The sequence below is a fragment of the Schistocerca nitens genome, chromosome 6 (assembly GCF_023898315.1).
Source record: "Schistocerca nitens isolate TAMUIC-IGC-003100 chromosome 6, iqSchNite1.1, whole genome shotgun sequence".
Classification (NCBI taxonomy): domain Eukaryota; kingdom Metazoa; phylum Arthropoda; class Insecta; order Orthoptera; family Acrididae; genus Schistocerca; species Schistocerca nitens.
In genome coordinates, this window is record NC_064619.1 from 537,807,957 (window position 1) to 537,831,845 (window position 23,889).

The following is a 23,889-nucleotide window of genomic DNA, read 5'->3' on the forward strand; positions in this document are numbered from 1 at the left end:
TCTGCATAAGTTCCACTTGATCGAATTAAATATGAACTGAATGAGAGTCTACCAATATGTAAAACCATCTATTCAATATCAGTGGAGATGCGTGGCAAATCATGCTTTCCCCCTTATTTTAAAAACATATTCATGCTGTCAGTACTAATCCTACTATAATTACTACTGCTACTACTATGGTAAATTACGAAACTGCTAAATAGTTCATCGTTATGTTTACTATAAAAGTGTTCTTTAAAAATTTTATTGTTTTATTTATTAGATACTGTACATCTACAGCTAACATATTAATCATCATTTGGTGAGTGAATGTTCACAAGTTAACTCCTTTGGCTCTCCAGCTGTCTCCGTACTTGGCCACAGCTTCTCCACTAGGGTCATACTTGGTGAGCAGCTTCTTCATATCGTCTGGCTTATTCTTAGACACGTACGACAGGAATTTCGCAACATCATCCTTCTGTGGTTCAGAGCATTCGGCGCAGTTGGTCTTCACCATCTCCGAGATCAGGCCTGTGGATGAAATTCAGAGATTAATTCACCGAAACTTTCATATTCGTTTACACCTAGAAGTGTGGCTAGAAGTTCATTTAAATAAGCTTTAAGAGAAAACCAATTTCCTATACTTTCTATCTGTGCAGTGCTTCGTCTACGTTTGGTGGTTGGGTCTTTTGAGAGATGTATGTAAGGAGAAGTAAGATGAGCTCACATTTCTTTCTAGAACCGGACGCTCTGTATCCATATGGCAGCTTTAGTCGTATTTTGCATGACCGACTCCATTACACCACCATTATAACTGATAAGTGGCAAATATTTACCGATCAAAAATGTGAAATTCGTGAACTTCTAACACTTTCAGGAAATTTAGACTTGTCCGTGCAGAATAAGTACAAAATATTATATTATAGAAAACATTCTATGTTATATAAAATATATTATATTATATAAAATTATATTATATAAAATATAATACTTTATATTAATAGTCTTCTTATTTGATAATAGTAAGTACCTTAACTGAAAGAATCAGATTATTTTTAAGTAACATGCTAAAATCAGTCTATACTTCAATTCTCACTTGTTCTTTCAAGTGCTACTGAATTAGAGACGTTTCGTACGTCGGTAATATCAATCGCTGCTGTTCGCACGATGAATGAATTGTATCACCTTGTCAAGGATGCTCCGTGCTACATCAGTTAGGGGGAAATTATTGCGGCCAGAGTCAAGTTGTTGGTATCAAACATCGTGCACCGCCTACCGCTAATTGTAACAAGGAATAGACGTGAAAACGTCAGTTCAAAGCTGGATAACAACACCCAAGATGTAACCACGCCATTCACTAAAGTATCATCTCTATGGGACGTGGAATTCCTCGTAGCTCGTGTACCTTTGCTATTCGCACGACACAGAGGGTACAGATCTGCATAGTCCAAGGAACACCGCCGTTGGATTCTCGAAGCATGGAATAAAGTCACCTGCACGCTTGCACTCGGAGATGTCTGACCACAAAAACGTCGAAACCGTCCTGAGTCGATGCTTCCTGTTTGGTCAACAGTTCACTGCTTACGGTCTTTACGGCTACGACCTGTGGGACCTGTCTGAACGCCGCTGAAAAATTTCTTCGGTAGGGATTCTTATTACCACAACACGACTTTTAGCCTCTTGAACAATACTGACATCTCTTGCCTCGCCCATGGTCGGTGACGACGGGTTTACGACGCATGCTGTCCTGTCCCAGCAGAACCGTCTATCTTTCCAAATCATCTGGTATCTACAAGCGAAACACCACCACCATAATCCGGGGCAGAAGTGCTCGCTACTACAGACGCTATCCGCCCAAGCCGCCGAATCATAAAAGCAAGAATTAAACAGCTGAGTAATACTTCAAAGTCAGTGGATATGACAATGAAGCAATAAGAAGAGATACAAAATTCAGGTATAGAAATGAAATAAAATATCGGCTCTCTGTGGTGCATTTATCTTACGCCAAGGTCGCCAGTGATACAGTATGCAGGCAACATCACCGAGGAGCCAGCAAACCAGTTTTCCGGGGACGCTACAGGTTCCAGGATTTGGTAAGGTCCATTAAACAAACAGTAAAAGCCCTCAACGCTTTAGCTGTATAAGATATATTAAGTTGGTACGTAAGTTCCTAGCTTTCTTGTTTTCAATGTTGGTATTCCGGTTACTATGGGTTTGTTTATCGGTTGTCACCTGCTATTTGTAGTTCACTGTTGCTATATGAGTTTAGATATTGTCGTTTTTGTCATTTGGAGAGAGTGAAACTGTGGATGCTAGAAGCTGAAGTACCACTTGGAGAAATCCGAACATTTCGGACGTATTCTTCTGTTTGACCAAGAAAATGGTTTTCTCGTTTTAAGGAGGATCGTTTTGATATTAGTGACTCTCAAATTTCAGGAAGACCTTCGGCGTTTGATGAAGATCGTTTAAACGCATTAATTCACATTGATCCACGTCAGAGTACCCGAGAACTGGCAAATGTGATGAACTTTGCTGAACCATTCTGCGACATTTCCATCCGATGAGAAAGGTTCAAAAATAAGGTGCATGGGTACCGCGTGCGCTACGCCAAAATGACAAAAGTCAGTGGGTGGCCATACGTGCATCTCTGCTTCCTCGTCATCAAGTGGCTTGTGAATAACACCGACCATTGCTATGTTGTATCGTTACTGGTGACTAGAAATCATTGAGCCGTGTTGCAGCCCGAATTGTTGTCTTTGGTAGGTTGGCATCGTGTAATAGGGATAGTGGCGTCTCGTTTTCTTCTTGTGTTTCTGACGCCACTACATTTGCTAGCATTGTCTGTCCACGACTGGCAGCAGCAGCGATTATCGATATCTACACTCCTGGAAATGGAAAAAAGAACACATTGACACCGGTGTGTCAGACCCACCATACTTGCTCCGGACACTGCGAGAGGGCTGTACAAGCAATGATCACACGCACGGCACAGCGGACACACCAGGAACCGCGGTGTTGGCCGTCGAATGGCGCTAGCTGCGCAGCATTTGTGCACCGCCGCCGTCAGTGTCAGCCAGTTTGCCGTGGCATACGGAGCTCCATCGCAGTCTTTAACACTGGTAGCATGCCGCGACAGCGTGGACGTGAACCGTATGTGCAGTTGACGGACTTTGAGCGAGGGCGTATAGTGGGCATGCGGGAGGCCGGGTGGACGTACCGCCGAATTGCTCAACACGTGGGGCATGAGGTCTCCACAGTACATCGATGTTGTCGCCAGTGGTCGGCGGAAGGTGCCCGTGGCCGTCGACCTGGGACCGGACCGCAGCGACGCACGGATGCACGCCAAGACCGTAGGATCCTACGCAGTGCCGTAGGGGACCGCACCGCCACTTCCCAGCAAATTAGGGACACTGTTGCTCCTGGGGTATCGGCGAGGACCATTCGCAACCGTCTCCATGAAGCTGGGCTACGGTCCCGCACACCGTTAGGCCGTCTTCCGCTCACGCCCCAACATCGTGCAGCCCGCCTCCAGTGGTGTCGCGACAGGCGTGAATGGAGGGACGAATGGAGACGTGTTGTCTTCAGCGATGAGAGTCGCTTCTGCCTTGGTGCCAGTGATGGTCGTATGCGTGTTTGGCGCCGTGCAGGTGAGCGCCACAATCAGGACTGCATACGACCGAGGCACACAGGGCCAACACCCGGCATCATGGTGTGGGGAGCGATCTCCTACACTGGCCGTACACCACTGGTGATCGTCGAGGGGACACTGAATAGTGCACGGTACATCCAAACCGTCATCGAACCCATCGTTCTACCATTCCTAGACCGGCAAGGGAACTTGCTGTTCCAACAGGACAATGCACGTCCGCATGTATCCCGTGCCACCCAACGTGCTCTAGAAGGTGTAAGTCAACTACCCTGGCCAGCAAGATCTCCGGATCTGTCCCCCATTGAGCATGTTTGGGACTGGATGAAGCGTCGTCTCACGCGGTCTGCACGTCCAGCACGAACGCTGGTCCAACTGAGGCGCCAGGTGGAAATGGCATGGCAAGCCGTTCCACAGGACTACATCCAGAATCTCTACGATCGTCTCCATGGGAGAATAGCAGCCTGCATTGCTGCGAAAGGTGGATATACACTGTACTAGTGCCGACACTGTGCATGCTCTGTTGCCTGTGTCTATGTGCCTGTGGTTCTGTCACTGTGATCATGTGATGTATCTAACCCCAGGAATGTGTCAATAAAGTTTCCCCTTCCTGGGACAATGAATTCACGGTGTTCTTATTTCAATTTCCAGGAGTGTAGTATGGTGGTACTATCTTTGGAGGGACATCAAGGGTTTTCCAGGTCAGAGTGTGTCAGAGAGTTCGGTTGGGATGGAGTATCAGGGAGGTCCAGTAGCGTGAGGACATGCCGGGACCGCTGGCAGCATGCAGGCACAGCCAGATCGAGGGGCTGTAGTTGCGAGAGCCACAACCTCACTGTCCACCGGACCCAGCAGGTTTGAGTTGAGTGAACATTAACCCAGTAGTGAAACCTACACTATTTTGAGATCACGCCATTGCTTGTGTGTTCCTGCTCGCAGAGTTGCTGCGACGAAGAGCAATGAGTGGAGTGTTTGGAGTTGTCGAAATTAATTAGCTCTCCTCCACCTTTTATTATTAATCATTGAATTCCTTGTGTTATTATTGGTGAAATTCAACCAACGGTATTTTTATGACGCCCTGCAGGTTAGCGTATTTCGCGGCAGTGTACCTTTCCCCGCCTTGCCGCTGCCGTCCAGTAAGGTGTGTAGTTCGACAGCCTCCTTGATTGTGGTTCGGATATTTTGTTTCTTTTAGACTACTCTGGTCGTAGTGGTTCCTTCTGCTTCTGGATGTTCTAAACACCGGATTCTGAAGACGTAGTGCAGTCCGACAGTTCCACATTGCCTGCTTTATTCCATCGTGGTATTGGTTATCAGACGTTAGGTAATTCTGCAAGTGTGTTGGTCTACGTTTAAACTGTAACTAGTTTTAGTTGCCATCGGGTTAACTGAATACAACTCTTGGCTACCTGTCTCATCGTTTACGAAGTTGAGCGACTTTCCCATGTCGATCCTTGGAGCACTGTCTGAGGTCCACTTCTCTCTTAATTTGATCAGATTGTGATGATTGTTTTCTTTTTAATTTAATTCTGAATTATTAATGTTAGAGCTTTCAGCCGACAAAGAGTTTGAATTTCTTGTCAATAAGGCATTCAGCCATTAGTGTAACTTGTCTTAAGAAATTTTAATTAGACAAATATCTTAACGCTAAAATGTTGATGATTGTTCTTTAAATATCTTTCGAAGAATTTTAATTGCTTCTTAAGAATTTACTATCCAGGCCTTCAGCCGCCAAATTGTTTTTTTGAGTTTTTACTACTGGGATCTTCGGCCGACAAATAATTTGAATTTCCTGTCAATAAGGCCTTCAGCCGTGAAAGCAATTGGTCTTAAGAATTCATAATTAGATATTGTCCCTTAATAGTGAAATTTTGATGATTGTCTTTTTATTAAACGTTTTAGTATCTCTTGGAGAAGTTTAACTGGTTCTTAAGAATTTGCTATCCAGGCCTTAAGCAGTCAAATTGTTTTTTATTACTATTGGGAACGTCATCCGACAAATAACTTGAATTTCTGGTCAATAAGGCCTTCAGCCTAGAGTTCTACTTGCTTAAGAATTTTTTTAATTAGACATTGTGTCTTAACAGTCAAATCTGATAATTGTTCCTTATTGTCAACTTTATTTGCAATTGTTTCCAAATAAAGTGTACGTGATTTTAAAAAAATTGAGCAGCCAACGGTATCTGATTACGGCCCCCTCCACACGGAATCCTGCCTTTCCTTAAGTCCAGGTTTCAATTATGTCCTTATGCTAACATAAGGAAATGAAAGGAATGGTTGAAGTCAAACAAAGCTGCAGCTCCCCGTAGAAAGACCTGCGCACATACACAATGTTATGTATCTGGTGAAACAGCGACGGTGTGGTGTAGTACGAACTGCTGGCATTTACTTTCAATAACTGAGACGCAGTTCAAGAACAACTACCGGGGAGACAGCGTGACATGATGCTACTCCACGAAAATGCCCCACAACATTCTGCTAGTTGTAGCTCCGCAACGACCTTATTGACCTTTCCGGATGCAAATGCGCTCCGTACATGGCTCGACGGATTCTTTGACTCAAAACCACACGATTTCTATAGTCGCGGAATCGAAAAGTTAGACTAGCTTTAGAAGACTGGAAAGAGCGAAGGCGAATTATAATTGATAACTAAAATCTCTGTTATATATACCTGTTGTGTTTATTAAAATTACTGAAAAACGCTACGAAATTGTCCACCAACCTAATACGTTTAGTGTGCGGTATAGGTTAGATTGGAAAAACGGGGAGGCTTCTTAGCACTCGCTTAGCACAGCATAAACGCAATGTTCGGTAGGGGCAGCATAATAGATCAGCACTAGCGGAAGACCATCTCTGTTGTGGGGAGACAATTACGTTTCAAGAAGCACCAGTACTTGCAAGACAGCCCGTGGGTGCTCACACGTAAAATAAGAGAGAAAACTGAAATAGTGTAGCTGAAGACAGCTACAGGCTGCCGACATTCCGGCTGCCAGCAGTCCCGGAAAGGCGGTCGTGTCTAATCGCAGGGCAGCGGCCAAGGCTGCGATTGGCTAAACGAACAGAGCATGCATAACCGCCGTCGTTACGATCAGGAAAATACGCTAACCAGAAACTTCTCTTAGATTCGTACCAGGATATCAGCTACCAGCAAGCAGTGTAAACCACAAATAGTCTGCCCCATATCGCTTCCCTAACATCGAACAGTACTATTTTTGAATCAATGAAATAATAAGAAAATTGACCTCGGTGCTATTCTGAGAGCACAAGAAATGCAATGTATTGAAACATTCACTCCCAACTAATTACTTTATGTCCTGAAGCATATCAATGAAACGCAGCAGAAACGTCTTTTCCTTCAGTATTTTAGGCTTATAAGTACGGGGTGTTCACAAATTATTTACGTAGAAAAATGGTTCAAATGACTCTAAGCACTATGGGACTTGACATCTGAAATCATCAGTGCCCTAGACTTAGAAACTACTTAAACCTAAGGACATTACACACATCAATGACCGTGGCAGGATTCGAACCTGCGACCGTAGCAGCAGCGCGGTTCCGGACTGAAGCGCCTAGAACAGCTCGGCCACAGCGGCCGGCATTTACACAAAAGTAAACTTTTATTGTAATTTGGGCAAATAACTTACAGAAATATTTCATAGAGCACTAAATGCAGTATACCTTCAAGTTTTATTTCCGCCTAACACTGTTAGTTCTCGATGTTCCCGATAGGTAGCGTATGTGAATAAGTTATTCCAACAGACATCATGGATTCGTATAAAAGTGCAGAATGTGGGCAATGCTGTTTATCGTTTCGTGAATACAAACTCGTTACTACAGTTCACATACAGTTCAGTACCAAATACCGTAAACCACCATCTCAAAGATAAACTTTTATTGATGTCTACAAACCTTTCGCCGAAACTGGCTATGAATCACAAGGTCGTCCAGCAGTCGCTGACGCAGTAATTGAACATGTTCACATTCTTGCACTCGCAGTTCGGGTAAATCAACGAGACATGAACTCAATACGCTTAGTGTTACGGTGTGGAAACACCTGTTATTCAAACCTTACAAACGGGAACTGCCGCAAGCTTTAAGATAAAGTGACAAAGAAAAACGAGCTGAGTTTTGTAAAGAAATGTTTAACAATATAGAGACTCAAGATAATTTTCTTAATAGAATTGTGTTCAGTGACGACGACTTTCCATACCTGCGGAAAAGTGAATCGGCTTAATGTTCGCATATAGGTGAGCAGAAAGCATGTAACCTAATCACTCATTTACGGGACTCGGCCAAGGCAAATGTTTTTTTACGGTCCTTTCTTTCTCGCCGAGTCAGCTGTAACTGGCATATCTTACCCTGACATGCCTTAACATTACAAAATGACTTAACTGCGACAGGATAAGGGTACAGAATTTATTTTCCAGCAAGATGGTGCGCCACCATATTATCATCGTGAAATTGTCGAGTATCTCCGCGGCAATGTTCCGACTTCGATTGGATGCGATGGAGCAATATTGTGGCCACCACGATCACATAATTTAACCTCAGTGGACTTCTGTGTGTAAGTAGGCTGTTTAGGTTTTTTTATTGGTAACGCCACTTCTGTATGAAAATCACTGGATGTGCTGTGTGCAGTCTGTGGCTGCTTTGCATTGTTGTAATACTCGCCATTGTAGTGTTAGGCAGCTGGCTGTGAACAGCGCGTAGCGTTGCGCAGTTGGAGGTGAGCCGCCAGCAGTGGTGGATGTGGGGAGAGAGATGGCGGAGTTTTGAAATTTGTCAGTTTAAGCACAGTCTCGTGTATAATTGTTAAAAAGGGGACGTTTCATATGTCGACCCTTAGCTTAGGATACCTCACTGGAATCTTCTGATTTTTTCTTGTAGTTTGTGTAATTAGTGTAGATTTTGTTTATTGCTAGCGCGTAATTGTAGAGAGAATCTCCTTTGTAGTTGCAGTCTTTCATTGTTGTACAGTAAAGCAGTTGTGGCATACATGTAGATTTGCAGCAAGTATTTCGCAGCTGCGCTTGCAATTAACTAGATATTATTTTCAGTGCTATGTTAATGTGTTCCCCTATTTTTGCTCTTCAAATTGTGTTTTTCTGTGTTGTCGTGTGAAATATTGTGAAAATAATGGCGTGTGAAAAACGTAATACTAGGCTCCAAAGTAAACTGAGAAATGACAGTGAAAACGAAAGCAGTGTGTTAGCGCCACCGAGTAATGAATTAACTAATGTTCAAAGTAGTAATTTGGTAATTGTGCATAGGGAAATGGAGCGGGCGGCAAACAATGGTGTAGACAGCGAAACAATTAGAGAACAGGGAAGCATTATCGATCGATCGGTCGGCAACAGCTCGCCTCAGGAATCGGGAATGACAGGACACAATTTTTCAAATATTGTAGACTCAGGTTTTGGGTCCTCACCGTTTTCTCAAATGAGTCAAGACACATTTTCTGCTTGTCAAAATGTGAATGTTGACGGTGAAAATGCACTGCAAAAAAGCATAGAGAAACAGATTCCAGACACTAATACATTATTATTGCAATTAATGCAACAAATGGGACAAAATCTTCGAAAGTTAGACACAGTGGAACAATATCAGAGACAAACACAGCAACAGCTTCAAAAGTTAGACTCATTGGAGCAAACTCTTGAACAAACACGTGAGGATTTAACTACTGAGTTACATCACATTGAATCGAAATATCAAAAAGTCTGTAACGACGTAAAAACCCAAATTTGTGAGCATTTCCAACCTATTTTTTCGCGTCATGAAAATGCACTACAGAATCACGAAGCAGCCATAAAAGAACTGCAAACTATTGTTCATGAAAATCATGAGACCTTGCAAGCTAAATTTGACTCAGTCGCATCTACCGATTCGGTTACGCAACTTGCAAAAACTCAGGAAAACTTAAAGGACACAGTAGATACTCTAAAACTTGGTTCAGAAAAACACACTGAGGAAATAAGTACACTATCGGATAAAGTAGCCGAACTTTCAGATCAGTTCACTACCTTATCTACAAAGGTAGATGATGATCTGAATGACACAACACCTGTAGCCTTCACTGACACTGAAGAGTATGAAGAAATTAGAAAATTCAAACAAAATCAAAATCAAATCCATACACAGTACAAAAGAGAAATCCGCGAAGTGTGATCATGTGATCATGTGATGTATCTGACCCCAGGAATGTGTCAATAAAGTTTCCCCTTCCTGGGACAATGAATTCACGGTGTTCTTATTTCAATTTCCAGGAGTGTATTTTTTCAGAACCATTGTGATACTATGAGAGCTTTGAATGATATATTTGGTATGAGAGCATGATTTTAAAGTACGTTTGAGGTAGATGACACTATTGAAATGAGCAGAGAATTTTTTTTAGGTTTTGAAATTATTGGAGGAAGCTACGACGATTTTGAGAATTGACTGAGATGTTATGATATTATTACGACGACGATGTGTACTATGCTGTTGGGAAATGTTTATGATCAATAAGATGATGCTACCGTATATGAGGAATAAGAAGTATGTTGGAAACCAAGAATCGTACTTTAAGAGTTATGAAATGTGTGTAAATGCGTGACTGTATCACAATGCTGACGAATATTTTTTTTGACACTTATATTTATAGGATTTTGTTTCTACAGATTTGCAACGCTAATTCTTGACCTGTGAAATATTTTTATATAAGACTGCCACTGTAGCGGAAACTGCTGTCGTAAATATTTCCGTAAGAAAGTTAAGTGACCACCTGCACGTAATACGTCGTGGGCACCCAGATGGGCGACAGCCGCCCGAGAAAAAAAGCTTTTAGCGTGTGCCTTCCAGTGGCACAGGTAGAAAAAGAAAGAGAGGCCATTATCCTCGCTATTGACGTTCCTTTGTAGAAAGCATCGCAAAAACGACACGGTCGAACTTGAAAACACATGATTATACTGTGGAGCTCTTAATTTATGATGTTTACTAAAACGATGAGAAACATTTCACGGCTGTTGTCTTGCGAATTGAAAGAAATGCCTAATGAAACGATGAGAAACATTTCACGGCTATTGTCTTGCTATTTGAGAGAAATGCCATATGGCTTGCTTTATGTATTTATTTACTCATTTTGTTTAATATCTAGTTCCTAGCTGCACTGCAGCATTGGTTAAAATAAAATTTAATAGATGTACTAATATAAATATTTTATGCCTACAGATCCAGTAAATAATTTTATGAGCTATTCAAAAAAAACGAAGGAGCATAAAAAGATATTTCCCTTCACAGGAATTGCATACGGAATTTTCTTTTCAACTACTGGGTAATTTTTTTTGGTAGAATAACTTCTTGTGGTGCACCACTTTAATTACATAGACATTAAGATGTGAATAGACATTTCCCTTATCTGCATTGTTATCTTTAGTGTACTATTTTTTCTGCTTGAGATATGTCATGTTTAGGTATTTCATTTTCTGCTGCTGTTTGCCAGGCATAGTGTTGCTGAATTTGAATTTGTGTTACTCTGCTAAGCCAGATTTATTTTTCTTGTTTGCTGCTCATTGCCTTATATTAGTTGTAATATTGCATTTGCTTTGCTAATTTATGCTGCTTGCTTTGCCTTTTCTATTTTTTATCATTGTTGTTTGTGTTAATTGTTTTATGCTGCTGCATTGCCTCGTCCCTTAGTTTAATATCTGAGCTCAGTAGATTTAAGTTAGCTTAAGAGGGGGTAGTCTATATAAGAACCTAACTATGGAGAATAGGGAAAGAATGCTTTGGAGGTTATATGAAACAGATTTGGCAAAAATGAGTATTGTGCACTGAGAAATAATTACTTTGAAAGAAATATGAATAGAATACAGAAAACAGGTATAGATAGGACTTTTTGGGAATAATGATGAACGAAGGGAGATCTCCAAGAACAAAACAGGTTTTGTTCGCAAAATACTGCAGTACCAAAAGTTACACTGAAAACGAACCCTGTCCTTTCCATTGTGTTATCCCCCTATGTGTTTGTGTACCCTTGTGTATTTGTTTTCTTCCTGTCTCTGTGTACTGTTTCATAGACCTTTTTTCTCTTCTAATACTAAGTTACATTCACTATAATGAGGAATACTGTTACACTCAAATACAATTGGAATTAATAATATGTTATTTACTTTGTAAATATGTTTAGACATTATTTATTCTATTTTGTTATAATGCTCTTGTGTGAAGTTGATGTTTCAATAATTATTCTGATCTTTTATGTGTTTACTTATGTCATAATTCCTGTAACACTGATGTATATGCTTATTTCTATTCTTTTGTAAAGCCCCTATTACTACAAATTTTATCTGTATTGTTATGTTCTTTAATGATGTATTTTGTACCTTTGTAATCGTATTCTTATAAAATTGTAATTGACACCAGTTCATCATATTATTAACTTGTAAGTTACATTTCACTGCACACGTTTCTGTTGGTCATAGTATATGGACAATATGTGAGAAGTAGGGACTGTTAGTGTTTGCACGTGTGTTAATAATTCAGCAAGGGACTGGATAACAGCATTGCTGGTTCTAAGGACAATTAAAAAAAAAAAAACTTTGTGAGTGCACAAGTGGTGGTTTATGGACTTGCTATATTGTCCGCAAGACTCTTCGATGGTGATTGTGCACCTGCACATTTGCAACAGATGGCTGCTGGCTGTCTCTACAAGGACTACAGTGGGTCTGCGTCTTTGCTGACTCACCAGTACCATTATCTCTACAAGGACTACAGTGGGTCTACATCTTTGATGACCCACCAATACCATTATTTCTACAAGGACTGCAGTGGGTCTGCACCTCTGGTGGCCCACCAGTACCGTAATCTCTACCAGGACTACAGTGGGTCTGCTCTGTGATGACCTACCTACCAATACTCTTCAAAACTTCGACTGACTCTGCGGTGGGTTTACTCTGTTGTGGCCCATTACTTGTCTGCATTTCAAGAGTCAGCACTGTCTTTCCGTTGGAAGGACACGACTTCTTCAAGACTGCATGGAAATCCACTACTTCTGTGTGCAATTTCCAATTTCTTTTACTAATGAGACTTTGTGAAAAAAAACTGTAAGTACTATTATGATGAATGATCAGAACTATCTTTATGGACTGTGAGAAAATTTTAGCTTTTGACCAACATTGTAACAATAAGTGTGTGCATTTGATATCTTTGTTATTGTAATTATGAAAAATTTCTTCAAATCTGTATTGGCCACTGTCCAACACAATTTGTAAAATTTTTTGTGGGGAGCATGGGGGCTATGTAAGTAGGCTCTTTAGGTTTTTTTATTGGTAACGCCACCTCTGTATGAAAATCACTGGCTGTGCTGTGTGCAGTCTGTGGCTGCTTTGCATTGTTGTAATACTCGCCATTGTAGTGTTAGGCAGCTGGCTGTGAAGAGCGCGTAGCGTTGCGCAGTTGGAGGTGAGCCGCCAGCAGTGGTGGATGTGGGGAGAGAGATGGCGGAGTTTTGAAATTTGTCATGAACTGCTATATATATATATATATATATATATATATATATATATATATATATATAATGATATCAAGGTAAATACATTGTTTGTTCTCTATTAATATCTTTCATTTGCTAACTATCCCTATCAGTAGTTAGTGCCTTCCATAGTTTGAATCTTTTATTTAGCTGGCAGTAGTGGCGCTTGCTGTATTGCAGTAGTGGGAGAAACCAAGATTTTTGCGGGGTAAGTGATTTGTGAAACGTATAGTTTAATGTTAGTCAGGGCCATTCTTTTGTAGGGATTTTTGAAAGTCAGATTGCGTTGCGCAAAAAAAAATATTGTGTGTCAGGTTAAGCACAGTCCTGTATTATTGTTCAAAAAGGGGACGTTTCATGTGTATGAGGTTACATTAAAGTGTTTGTTCCTCCGTTTCCGGGAAACATCGACGAGCTGCGTTGCCACCATACATGAAGATTTGCTTCATAGGATTTGGCAGAAAAATGATTACAAACGGCTAAAATTTACATGCGCGCGAAATTTGACGCGGACTTCAATGCGAGATGCCTTTAATAGGTTCCACAACGAAACATTGTCTCGAAATTTGGTACAAAATCTGAATAAATTCTGGTCGTATGTAAAGTACACAAGCGGCAAGACGCAGTCAATACCTCCGCTGCGCAGTGCCTATGGTACTGTTACCGACGACTGTGCCGCTAAAGCGGAGTTATTGAACGCAGTTTACCGAAATTCCTTCACCAGGGAAGATGAATGGAATATTCCAGAATTTGAAACACGAGCAGCTGCTAGCATGAGTTTCTTAGAAGTAGATACCTTAGGGGTTGCGAAGCAACTCAAATCGCTTGATACAGGCAAGTCTTCAGGTCCAGATTGTATACCGATTAGGTTCCTTTCAGGTTACGCTGATACAATAGCTCCCTACTTAGCAATCATATACAACCGCTCACTCACCGATAGATCTGTACCTACAGATTGGAAAATTGCGCAGGTCGCACCAGTGTTTAAGAAGGGTAGTAGGAGTAATCCATCGAACTACAGACCTATATCATTGACGTCGGTTTGCAGTAGGGTTTTGGAGCATATACTGTATTCAAACATTATGAAACACCTCGAAGGGAACGATCTACTGATACGTAATCAGCATGGTTTCAGAAAACATCGTTGTAGTGCAACGCAGCTAGCTCTTCATTCGCACGAAGTAATGGCCGCTATCGACAGGGGATCTCAAGTTGATTCCGTATTTCTAGATTTCCGGAAAGCTTTTGACACCGTTACTCACAAGCGACTTCTAATCAACCTGCGGGCCTATGGGGTATCGTCTCAGTTGTGCGACTGGATTCGTGATTTCCTGTCAGGAGGGTCGCAGTTCGTAGTAATAGACGGCAAATCATCGAGTAAAACTGATGTGATATCAGGTGTTCCCCAGGGAAGCGTCCTGGGACCTCTGCTGTTCCTGATCTATATAAATGACCTGGGTGACAATCTGAGCAGTTCTCTTAGGTTGTTCGCAGATGATGCTGTAATTTACCGTCTGGTCACCCGAAGATCAGTATCAGTTGCAAAGCGATTTAGAAAAGATTGCTGTATGGTGTGGCAGGTGGCAGTTGACGCTAAATAACAAAAAGTGTGAGGTGATCCACATGAGTTCCAAAAGAAATCCGTTGGAATTCGATTACTCGATAAATAGTACAATTCTCAAGGCTGTCAATTCAACTAATTACTTGGGTGTTAAAATTACGGACAACTTCAGTTGGAAAGACCACATAGATAATATTGTGGGGAAGGCGAGCCAAAGGTTGCGTTTCATTGGCAGGACACTTAGAAGATGCAACAAGTCCACTAAAGAGACAGCTTAGACTACACTCGTTCGTCCTCTGTTAGAATATTGCTGCGCTGTGTGGGATCCTTACCAGGTGGGATTGACGGAGGACATCGAAAGGGTGCAAAAAAGGGCAGCTCGTTTTGTATTATCACGTAATAGGGGAGAGAGTGTGGCAGATATGATACGCGAGTTGGGATGGAAGTCATTAAAGCAAAGACGTTTTTCGTCGCGGCGAGATCTATTTACGAAAATTCAGTCGCCAACTTTCTCTTCCGAATGCTAAAATATTTTGTTGAGCCCAACCTACTTAGGTAGGAATGATCATCAAAATAAAATAAGAGAAATCACAGCTCGAACAGAAAGGTTTAGGTGTTCGTTTTTCCCGCGCTCTGTTCGGGAGTGGAATGGTAGAGAGATAGTATGATTGTGATTCGATGAACCCTCTGCCAAGCACTTAAATGTGAATTGCAGAGTAATCATGTAGATGTAGACTTTTCTCGTTTTACGAAAGGTAACCACATTGAACATTCGTAAATATAATTTAGAGATATACTGCATTCACTTCTATATCGAACATTTCTGTGAGTTAATTACCTTCTCCACAATTAAGGATTACTTCTTTATAACTAATTTACAAGCACCCTGTTTTTATAAGATGACGCGGCAGTACACACAGAAAGATTTTAAAGACAAACACTTGTGTAGAGCACTAAGCTATACCTTCAACGTGACCATGCGCCTCGCTATGGTTTTGTTTCGAGGGTTAAAAGGAAACGCCATGGCAATTTGAGGCTAGTTCTACAATTCTATTAGGATGGGACCCGTTGAGGAATCAGGGGGCAGCGTACCTCCGTGATTTCAGTGTCGTATAGAATCGATGCCGTGACGCGTCTTCATAAAGATTAAGACAGAAAAGCGGTGCTGCGCACTGCTCTATATTTTTAATTCCGTTGATAATGTTTCTATTTCGCTGGGAGACAAATTCTCAGGTTTTTCTTAGTGTCAGAAAAGTGAATGATCCTAATCGCTGCCCGCATCTCGTGGTCGTGCGGTAGCGTTCTCGCTTCCCACGCCCGGGTTCTCGGGTTCGATTCCCGGCGGGGTCAGGGATCTTCTCTGCCTCGTGATGGCTGGGTGTTGTGTGCTGTCCTTAGGTTAGTTAGGTTTAAGTAGTTCTAAGTTCTAGGTGACTTATGACCACAGCAGTTGAGTCCCATAGTGCTCAGAGCCATTTGAACCTAATCGCAACTTTTAAATTGCTCACATAATACAACTGATTCAGACGGAAAGTGTTTACGGAGGCCTAGCTACCTAGAGTATCAGCAAGAATTCAAATCCGTAGCTCAACAAAGTACACAAGTAGGTGAGTGTAAAACTAAATTTATGAAAGTCTTTCCAGTTAGATATCTTCTGCCGTGTAGTCTAATTTAAGCTATTTTGTATCAAACTATGTACGAATTATAGGAATGTGTTGGGGAGCTTTAGAAACGACTGGTGTGTACTTTGCAATAACGAGCACCTTTGCTGAATATAACAAGCACTGGAATACTCTCTTTCAAATTCTGAAGGTGTCAGGGGTAAAATACAGGGAGCGAAAGGCTATTTACAATTTGTACAGAAACCAGATGGCAGTTATAAGAGTCGAGGGACACGAAAGGGACGCAGTGGTTGGGAAGGGAGTGAGATAGGGTTGTAGCCTCTCCCCGATGCTATTCAATCTGTATATTGAGCAAGCAGTAAAGGAAACAAAAAAGAAAAATTCGGATAGGTATTAAAATCCATGGAGAAGAAATAAAAACTTTAAGCTTCGTCGATGACTTTGTAATTCTGTCAGAGACAGCAAAGGATTTGGAAGAGCAGTTGAACGGAATGGACAGTGTCTTGAAGGGAGGATATAAGATGAACATCAACAAAAGCAAAACGAGGGTAATGGAATGTAGTCGAATTAAGTCGGGCGATGCTGAGGGAATTAGATTAGGAAATGAGACACTTAAAGTAGTAAAGGAGTTTTGTTATTTGGGGAGCAGATGATGGTCGAAGTAGAGAGGATATAAAATGTAGACTGGCAATGACAAGGAAAGCGTTTCTGAAGGAGAGAAATTTGTTAATATCGAGTATAGATTTAAGTGTCAGGAAGTCGTTTCTCAAAGTATTTGTATGGACTGTAGCCATGTAAGGAAGTGAAACATGGACGATAAATAGTTTGGACAAGAAGACAATAGAAGCTTTTGAAATGTGGTGCTACAAACGAATGGTGCAGATCAGATGTGTAGATCACGTAACTCATGAGGAAGTATTGAACAGGATTGGGGAGAAAAGGAGTTTGTGGCACAACTTGACTAGAAGAAGGGATCGGTTGGTAGGACATGCTCTGAGGCATCAAGGGATCACCAATTTAGTATTGAAGGGCAGCGTGGAGGGTAAAAATCGTAGAGGGAGACCAAGAGATGAATACACTAAACAGATTCAGAAGGATGTAGGCTGCAGTACGTATTGGGAGATGAAGAAGCTTGCACAGGATAGAGTAGCATGGAGAGCTGCATCAAACCAGTCTCAGGACTGAAGACCACAACAACAACAACAATAAGCACTATCCCGGTTTTGAAATGACTGCAGCAGCGCCCGCAATGCATGTGGCAAGTGTTAGCGAGAGGTGCACGTACTTTTGATGATTTTCGCTAGTGGTTCGCAGGAGTCGTCGCCGTCCTGAACGAAGCACTGCACGGCGGCGTCCACCTTGGCCGGGTCTGCGAGCAGCGCATCCATGTCCACGTGGATCTGCGATAGCGGGTTCTGGGCGGCGGCCAGCGCCACGGCTGTCAACAGTACCAGCAAGTGCGGACGAGCCATGGCGAGTACCTCTGCAGGTGGACGAGTGTCAGCGAGTGCCAGGCGTCTCACTTGGAGGGCTTCTTATACCCGGCTGCTCTCGGACTCTTGACCTTCCCAGAGTCACCCTCAGTAACCTCCTGACCGGCGCTTCCCAGAACAGTTACTATGCAACGCTGCCTGTCCTTGTAGAGGGCACACGTAATTGATCGTTACGACGCCTATACAGACCGCATGCAAGCGCATTTCCGCACGATACTATCTTCTGCGGCTTGCTGAACGACCTATTAAAACAGTTACAATTAATGGATGGAGATTGTATCAGAGATGTCATTATTAATCAGAATGCTCGCGACTATTAAGTTTTCTACTCTTAGCAGCCACACGTGGTCTAGTATTACCATAGTGATTATGCGGGACTAGAGCTCGATCCCGGAAGCTGGCCCTTTGCTGACAGTGCTCTTCATAGCTTAGCTATCCAGGAATGATTATGGAAAATCCCACCAGTCGCACAGCCCTCACACTGCCTCTTTCACGCAGGATTCATACTTCTTTTATTTATCGTAAGACGAAAACAAATAGAAACATAAGATAATAGCTGAGTCAGATGAGTACAGGGTAATATCAACAGCGACAGAAGTGGTAAACCGCTAGTAGGATTCATTATTAGTAGGGAGGTAGGGCACAGAGTGAGTTACTGTGAACGTTTCATTGATAGGGTGGTTCTCATCAGAATCTACAGCAGGTCAACGCCAGCAACGACAGCTCAGTTATTCAACCCGACGTCGCAACCCAAAGATGAAGAGATGGAGAAAGTACATGAGGATACTGAATGTGTACTTCAGTACGTAAAACGAGATGAAAATCGAATAGTCACGGAGTATTGGAATGCGGTTGTCGGGGAAGGAGTAGAAGAAAGGGAACTTGAAAATATAGACTTGACACTAGTAATGAGATGAGAAAGATTAATTGAATTCTGCAATAAATTTCAGCTAATAATAGCGCACACAGTTGACAAATGATAAGAAGAGGACGCATACTTGGAAAAAGGCTGGAACATACGGGAAGATTTCAGCTACATTACATCATTGTAAGGCAGAGAACGAGATAGCACATATTGCACTGTCCTCGTACCCATGTATAGACTCATATCACAATTCAGTAGTGACGCAGAGTAGGCTGAAGTTTAAGAGACCAGTCACAAAGATTTAGTCAGAGAAGATGTGGGATACGGAAGAGCTAAACAATGAAGACAGATTTCCTTAGGCTATAGATACTGCGATAAGGAAAAGTTCAGTAGGCAGTTCAGTTGAAGAGAAACGGGCAACTCTAAAAAGGGCAATCACAGAAGATGGAAAGAAAACTGTCTGTACAAGGAAGGTAACTGCGAAGAAACCGTAGGTAATAGAAGAAATACTTCAGCTGATCGATGAAAGAAAGAAAAAAATGTAGAATAAAATTCAGAAATACAGAAATACAAATCACTTAGGAATAAAAGAAACAGGAAATACAGGGAAGCTAAGGTGAAATGGCTACATGAAAAACGTGAAGAAATCGAAAACGAAGTGATGGTCGGAACGACTGACTCAGCGTGTAGAAGAGTCAAAATAAACTTCGCATAAATTAAAAGCAAGAACGGTGACATTACGAGTACAGTGGCAAGACCATTATTAATTGCAGAAGGGAGAGCAGATAGGTAGAAAGAATTCATTGAAGACCTCTGTGATGGGAGGTCTTGTCTGATGACGTGATAGGAGAAGAAACGAGAGTCGATATAGAAGAGATAGGGTATCCAGTATTAGAATTAGAATTTAAAAGATCTTTGGAAGACTTAAACTCAAATACGGCAGAATTTCCAAAATAATTGGAGAAAGTAGCAACAAAATTACTATTCACGCTTGTGTGTTGAATGAACGAGCCTGGTGATAGATATGCTATTTAACTTTCGGAAAAACTTCATCCACACAATTCCGAAGACTACAAGAACTGACAAGTGCGAGAATTATCGCACAATCAGCTTGGCAGCTCATCCATCAAAGTTGCTGAAGGAATAATACACGGAAGAATGAAAAAGAGAATTGTGGATGTATTGGATGATGATCAGTTACTAGAACTGACAAGTGCGAGAATTATCGCACAGTCAGCTTGGCAGCTCACGTATCAAAGTTGCTGAAAGAATAATACACGGAAGAATGGAAAAGAGAATTGTGGATGTATTAGATGATGATAAATTTTGCTTTAGGAAAGGTAAAGGCACGAAAGAGGTAACTGTCACGTCGCGGCTGATACTGGAAGCAAGACTAAAGAAAACTCAAGACACGTTCAAAGGGTTTGTCGACCTAGAAAAAGCGTCAGACACTATAAAATGGTGTAAGATGCTCTAAATTCTGAGATAAATTGGGGTAAGCTATTGTGAAAGGTGGGTAACATTTACAGTATTTACAAGCACCAAAAGGGATCGATTAGAGTGGTAGATCACGAACGAGGCGCTCAGCTTATAAAAGATCAAGACAAGTATGTAGTGTTTCACCCTTACCGTTCGATCTATACATCTAGGGAGCAATGACTGAAATAAAAAAAAGAGTTCAAGAGTGGAAATAAAACAGAGGGTGATAGGATATCAATGATAGGTTTCGATGATGACATTGCTATCCTCATTGAAAGTGAAGAAGAATAACAGGATCTGCTGAATGGACTGAACATTGTAATGAGTAAAAAATATGGATTGAGAATAGATCAAAGAAAGACGAAAGTAATGAGAAGTAACAGAAATGAGAGCATCGAGAAAATGAACATCAGGATTGGCGAACATGAAGTAGATGAAGTTAAGGAACTCTACTAGTTAGGCAGCAAAATAACCTACGAGAGATAGAAGTAAGGCAAATATAAAAAGCAAAATGCCATTGATAGAAAGAGAATTCCTGACCAACATAAATCTACTAGTATTGTATGGTGATATGGTCTCCTGACCTTCATTTCTTACATATTCCATCCTCACAGTCGTATTCTGCACATCAAGAAGCTTCATTCGAACCCCCCAAACTCAATAAAGTAGAGTCAATTTTGTATGAATTCATGTAAGCGATATGCAAATCTAACCAGTAAATTGCAAGTGCGCACCGAGGTTGAATAAGTCGAGGCTGGCGTACACAACATGACGGCCACAGGAATTTGCGTTCTGACGAGGAAACCAGCCCACTGCAAAGACTGTCCCTTCAGAGGGCTTGGTCAACAACATACCTACTTTGGCCGAAGTGACCACCCAGAGAGAAGACAGCTTTTGCCGGAGCAAAGGGATAACGACCCCCATGTTTGACTTAAAATCAAATTCTGCTACATTGTGTGGGAGCGCCGAGAAGACGCATGATTTCACAGACTGAATGTGTAGTTATGGAGTTCTCACAGTAGGACAGTATATGTCTAATGGAGACGCCACAGATTTCCGCATTGGTTGTCTTAAACGAGACGTCATTCTCCCGTTTAAAAGAGCAACGCTGATTGGCGGAATATTTCTGAGGGAAGGCAGTGAATGATATACCATTGCATTTTTCCAGAAAAAGGGGCCATTCTGTTGTCGCTCTTGGAGCAGGAACATGTAACGAGAGCGAGTGCGCTCGTATGTGTACGCAAAGAGTGAGGAACAAAGTCTCTCCTCAGTACTTCACTGGGAGAGCACCTCTGTCGTTAGCGAATCGGAGTGACACTCTATATTGAGTCGCTCACGATTAAGCATTGTTCACTGTGTTGGGTGCCACATTTATTGTGCGGTGTGAACATGGACAGAGTATTAGTTAAACGCCTGTAAGCGAGTATTGAGTGGCATCACGGTGGACTGGTTATCTGACCAGTGTACCACGCCAATAGTTAGGCTAGGGGCGGATAGGAGTCCTTGTCTTCATCAAGGCGTAGGGAGAGTTTGATTTGCGAAGGTCAATCCAGATAGTAGAGATAGTTATGTTATTTGTCAGCATCGAGTGACACAGGCAGCAGTCGTCGCAGCTCGCAGTATTGTGCGCTACAGCATATGCGAGCCCCATCTGTCCTCCCTAACAGTAATATCCACAACATTTCTTATGCGGCAGCCTTGACCATACCTAGAAAAGTTATTCAAGTTGTGTAGGCGCGGCTCTCAGCTATTCTGCCGAGTAAATAACATTTTTAAAGAAAAGGGAGAAAAGAACCTTTCAATACTTTGTAAAATAATAGCATTCCTAGCCATAAGTAGCAATCTACTGTTCCAAAAAGAACCGAGATTTTTATTATTATTTTTTACAAGAAAAAGTTTCACTTGATTTCTCAGAATTTTTTTGTAATAAATAATATTTTTCGTTCGCTTAATGTTTTTCTTACACTAACTAGCAATACTCCCGTACCCAAGTATCCCACTAGTTACATAAGAATACATAGAATATTTTCGTGTGTTTTCCTTACAGTGGACGACTCCAGAAGTTATTTGTTGCTGAATGTTTTTCAAGCAGTTCCTGTTGGCACATTAGGACCGTCTGTCTGACTTCTGTAGTAGTGTGAGATGGAAATTGTTTCTTGCAGGAACCAAAGGGTACTTGTTGGAGGAATCCATTGCGCAACTTGTCAAAATAAAAGCCACTCACTTACAGTATCAAATATAGATCTTCATTTGAGGAATAAATTTCTGAGAATGTACGTTTGAAGCACAACATGGTGTCGTTGTGAAACATGGACCGTGGGAAAACCAGAAAAGAAGAGAAAAGAGCATTTGAGATATGGCACCAAAGAAGAATGCCAAACGCCTAGTTTCAGTGGTAACAGCGGTTTCTGTGTTATCACCAAAGTTAAGCACTGTCAGGCATAGATGTGATGGGTCACCATCTGGGTCAGCTGAGTGTTTGCCAAGTGGGATCCGCTCTGCGCTTGTGAGGCCAATTGAGGAGTTACTTGATTGAGAAGTAGCGACACTCGTCACGAAATCTGACAACGGCTGAGACAGCAGTGTGCTGACCACATGCCCCTCTGTATCCGTATCTGGCGACGCCTAAGAGCTGAGGATGACACGGAAGCCGTTTGGTAACGATGGGCCTTCCTGTTCGGACGGTGTTGGTCTTGTATTTTGCAACAGAAGAACGTTGAAAATTCGGTGGACTAATAAGGTAAGGATTGTGGAGGTTTTTTGCAGAATCGGCGAGGAAAGGAATGTATGGAAAACAGAGACAAGAAGGAGGGACAGGATGGTAGGACGTCAGTTAAGATGTCAGGGAACAATTTCCATGGTACTAAAGGTAGCTGCAGTCGGCAAAAATTATAGTGGAAGACAGATACTGAACTTTTTTGAGTCATCAGTCATCTGACTGGTTTGGTGCAGTCCGCCACGAATTCCTCTCCTGTGCCAACCTCTTCATCCCAGAGTAGTGCTTGCAACCTACGTCTTCTCTACAGTCTTCCTCCCAGTCTTTTGTCCTCTACAGCTCCCTCTAGTACTATGGAAATCAATGTCCTAGCAGATGGTCTATCATCCGTCTCTTCTCCTTGTCAGTGGTTTCCACATATTCCTTTCCCTTCCGATTCTGCGCAGAACTTCCTCATTCTATACCTTATTAGTCCAAAAGTCCAAATGCGTGTGAAATCTTATGGGGCTTAACTGCTAAGGTCATCAGTCTCTAAGGTCATCAGTCTCTAAGCTTACACACTACTTAACCTAAATTATCCTAAGGACAAACACAAACACACCCATGCCCGAGGGAGGTCTCGAACCTTCGCCGGGATCCTTATCAGTCCACCTAGTTTTCAACATTCATAGGTAGCACCACATCTCAAATGCTTCGATTCTGTTCTGCCCCGGTTTTCCCACAGTCCGTTTCACAACCGTACAATATTGTACTCAAGAAATTCTCAGAAATTTCTTCCTAAAATTAAGGCTTATATTTGATACTAGTCAACTTCTCTTGGCCAAGAACGCCCCTTTTTGACAGTGTTAGTCTACTTTTGATATCCTCCTTAATCCGTCCATCATTAGTTATTTTGCTGCCTAGGTAGTAGAACTCCTTAATTTCGTATGCTTCGTAACCGTCAATTTTGATGTTAAGTTTCTGGCTGTTCTCATTCCTGCTACTTCTCATTAGTTTCGTCTTTCTTCGATTCACTCT

The 23,889-nt window shown here is 41.9% G+C and overlaps 1 protein-coding gene across 1 annotated transcript; it reads right to left on the bottom strand.

Annotated features, from left to right (window-relative positions):
* Positions 1 to 228: 228 nt before the first annotated feature.
* Positions 229 to 17,822, bottom strand: LOC126262793 (ejaculatory bulb-specific protein 3-like). The gene is made up of 2 exons (XM_049959615.1): positions 17,605 to 17,822; positions 229 to 510 (listed from the first exon to the last, which is right to left on the bottom strand). Exons 1-2 carry the CDS (start codon positions 17,789 to 17,791, stop codon positions 314 to 316), a joined length of 384 nt encoding a protein of 127 aa, XP_049815572.1. The 5' UTR covers positions 17,792 to 17,822; the 3' UTR covers positions 229 to 313.
* Between the last annotated feature and the right edge of the window lie 6,067 nt (positions 17,823 to 23,889).

What these genes read in the sequence shown, in the direction of transcription:
- LOC126262793 (XM_049959615.1), bottom strand. Translation starts at nt 17,791, where the DNA reads ATGGCTCGTCCGCACTTGCTGGTACTGTTGACAGCCGTGGCGCTGGCC. An exon ending in ACTAGCGAAAATCATCAAAA is followed by an intron (nt 511 to 17,604) that starts GTACGTGCACCT and finishes TTTCATCCACAG; the next exon opens with GCCTGATCTCGGAGATGGTG.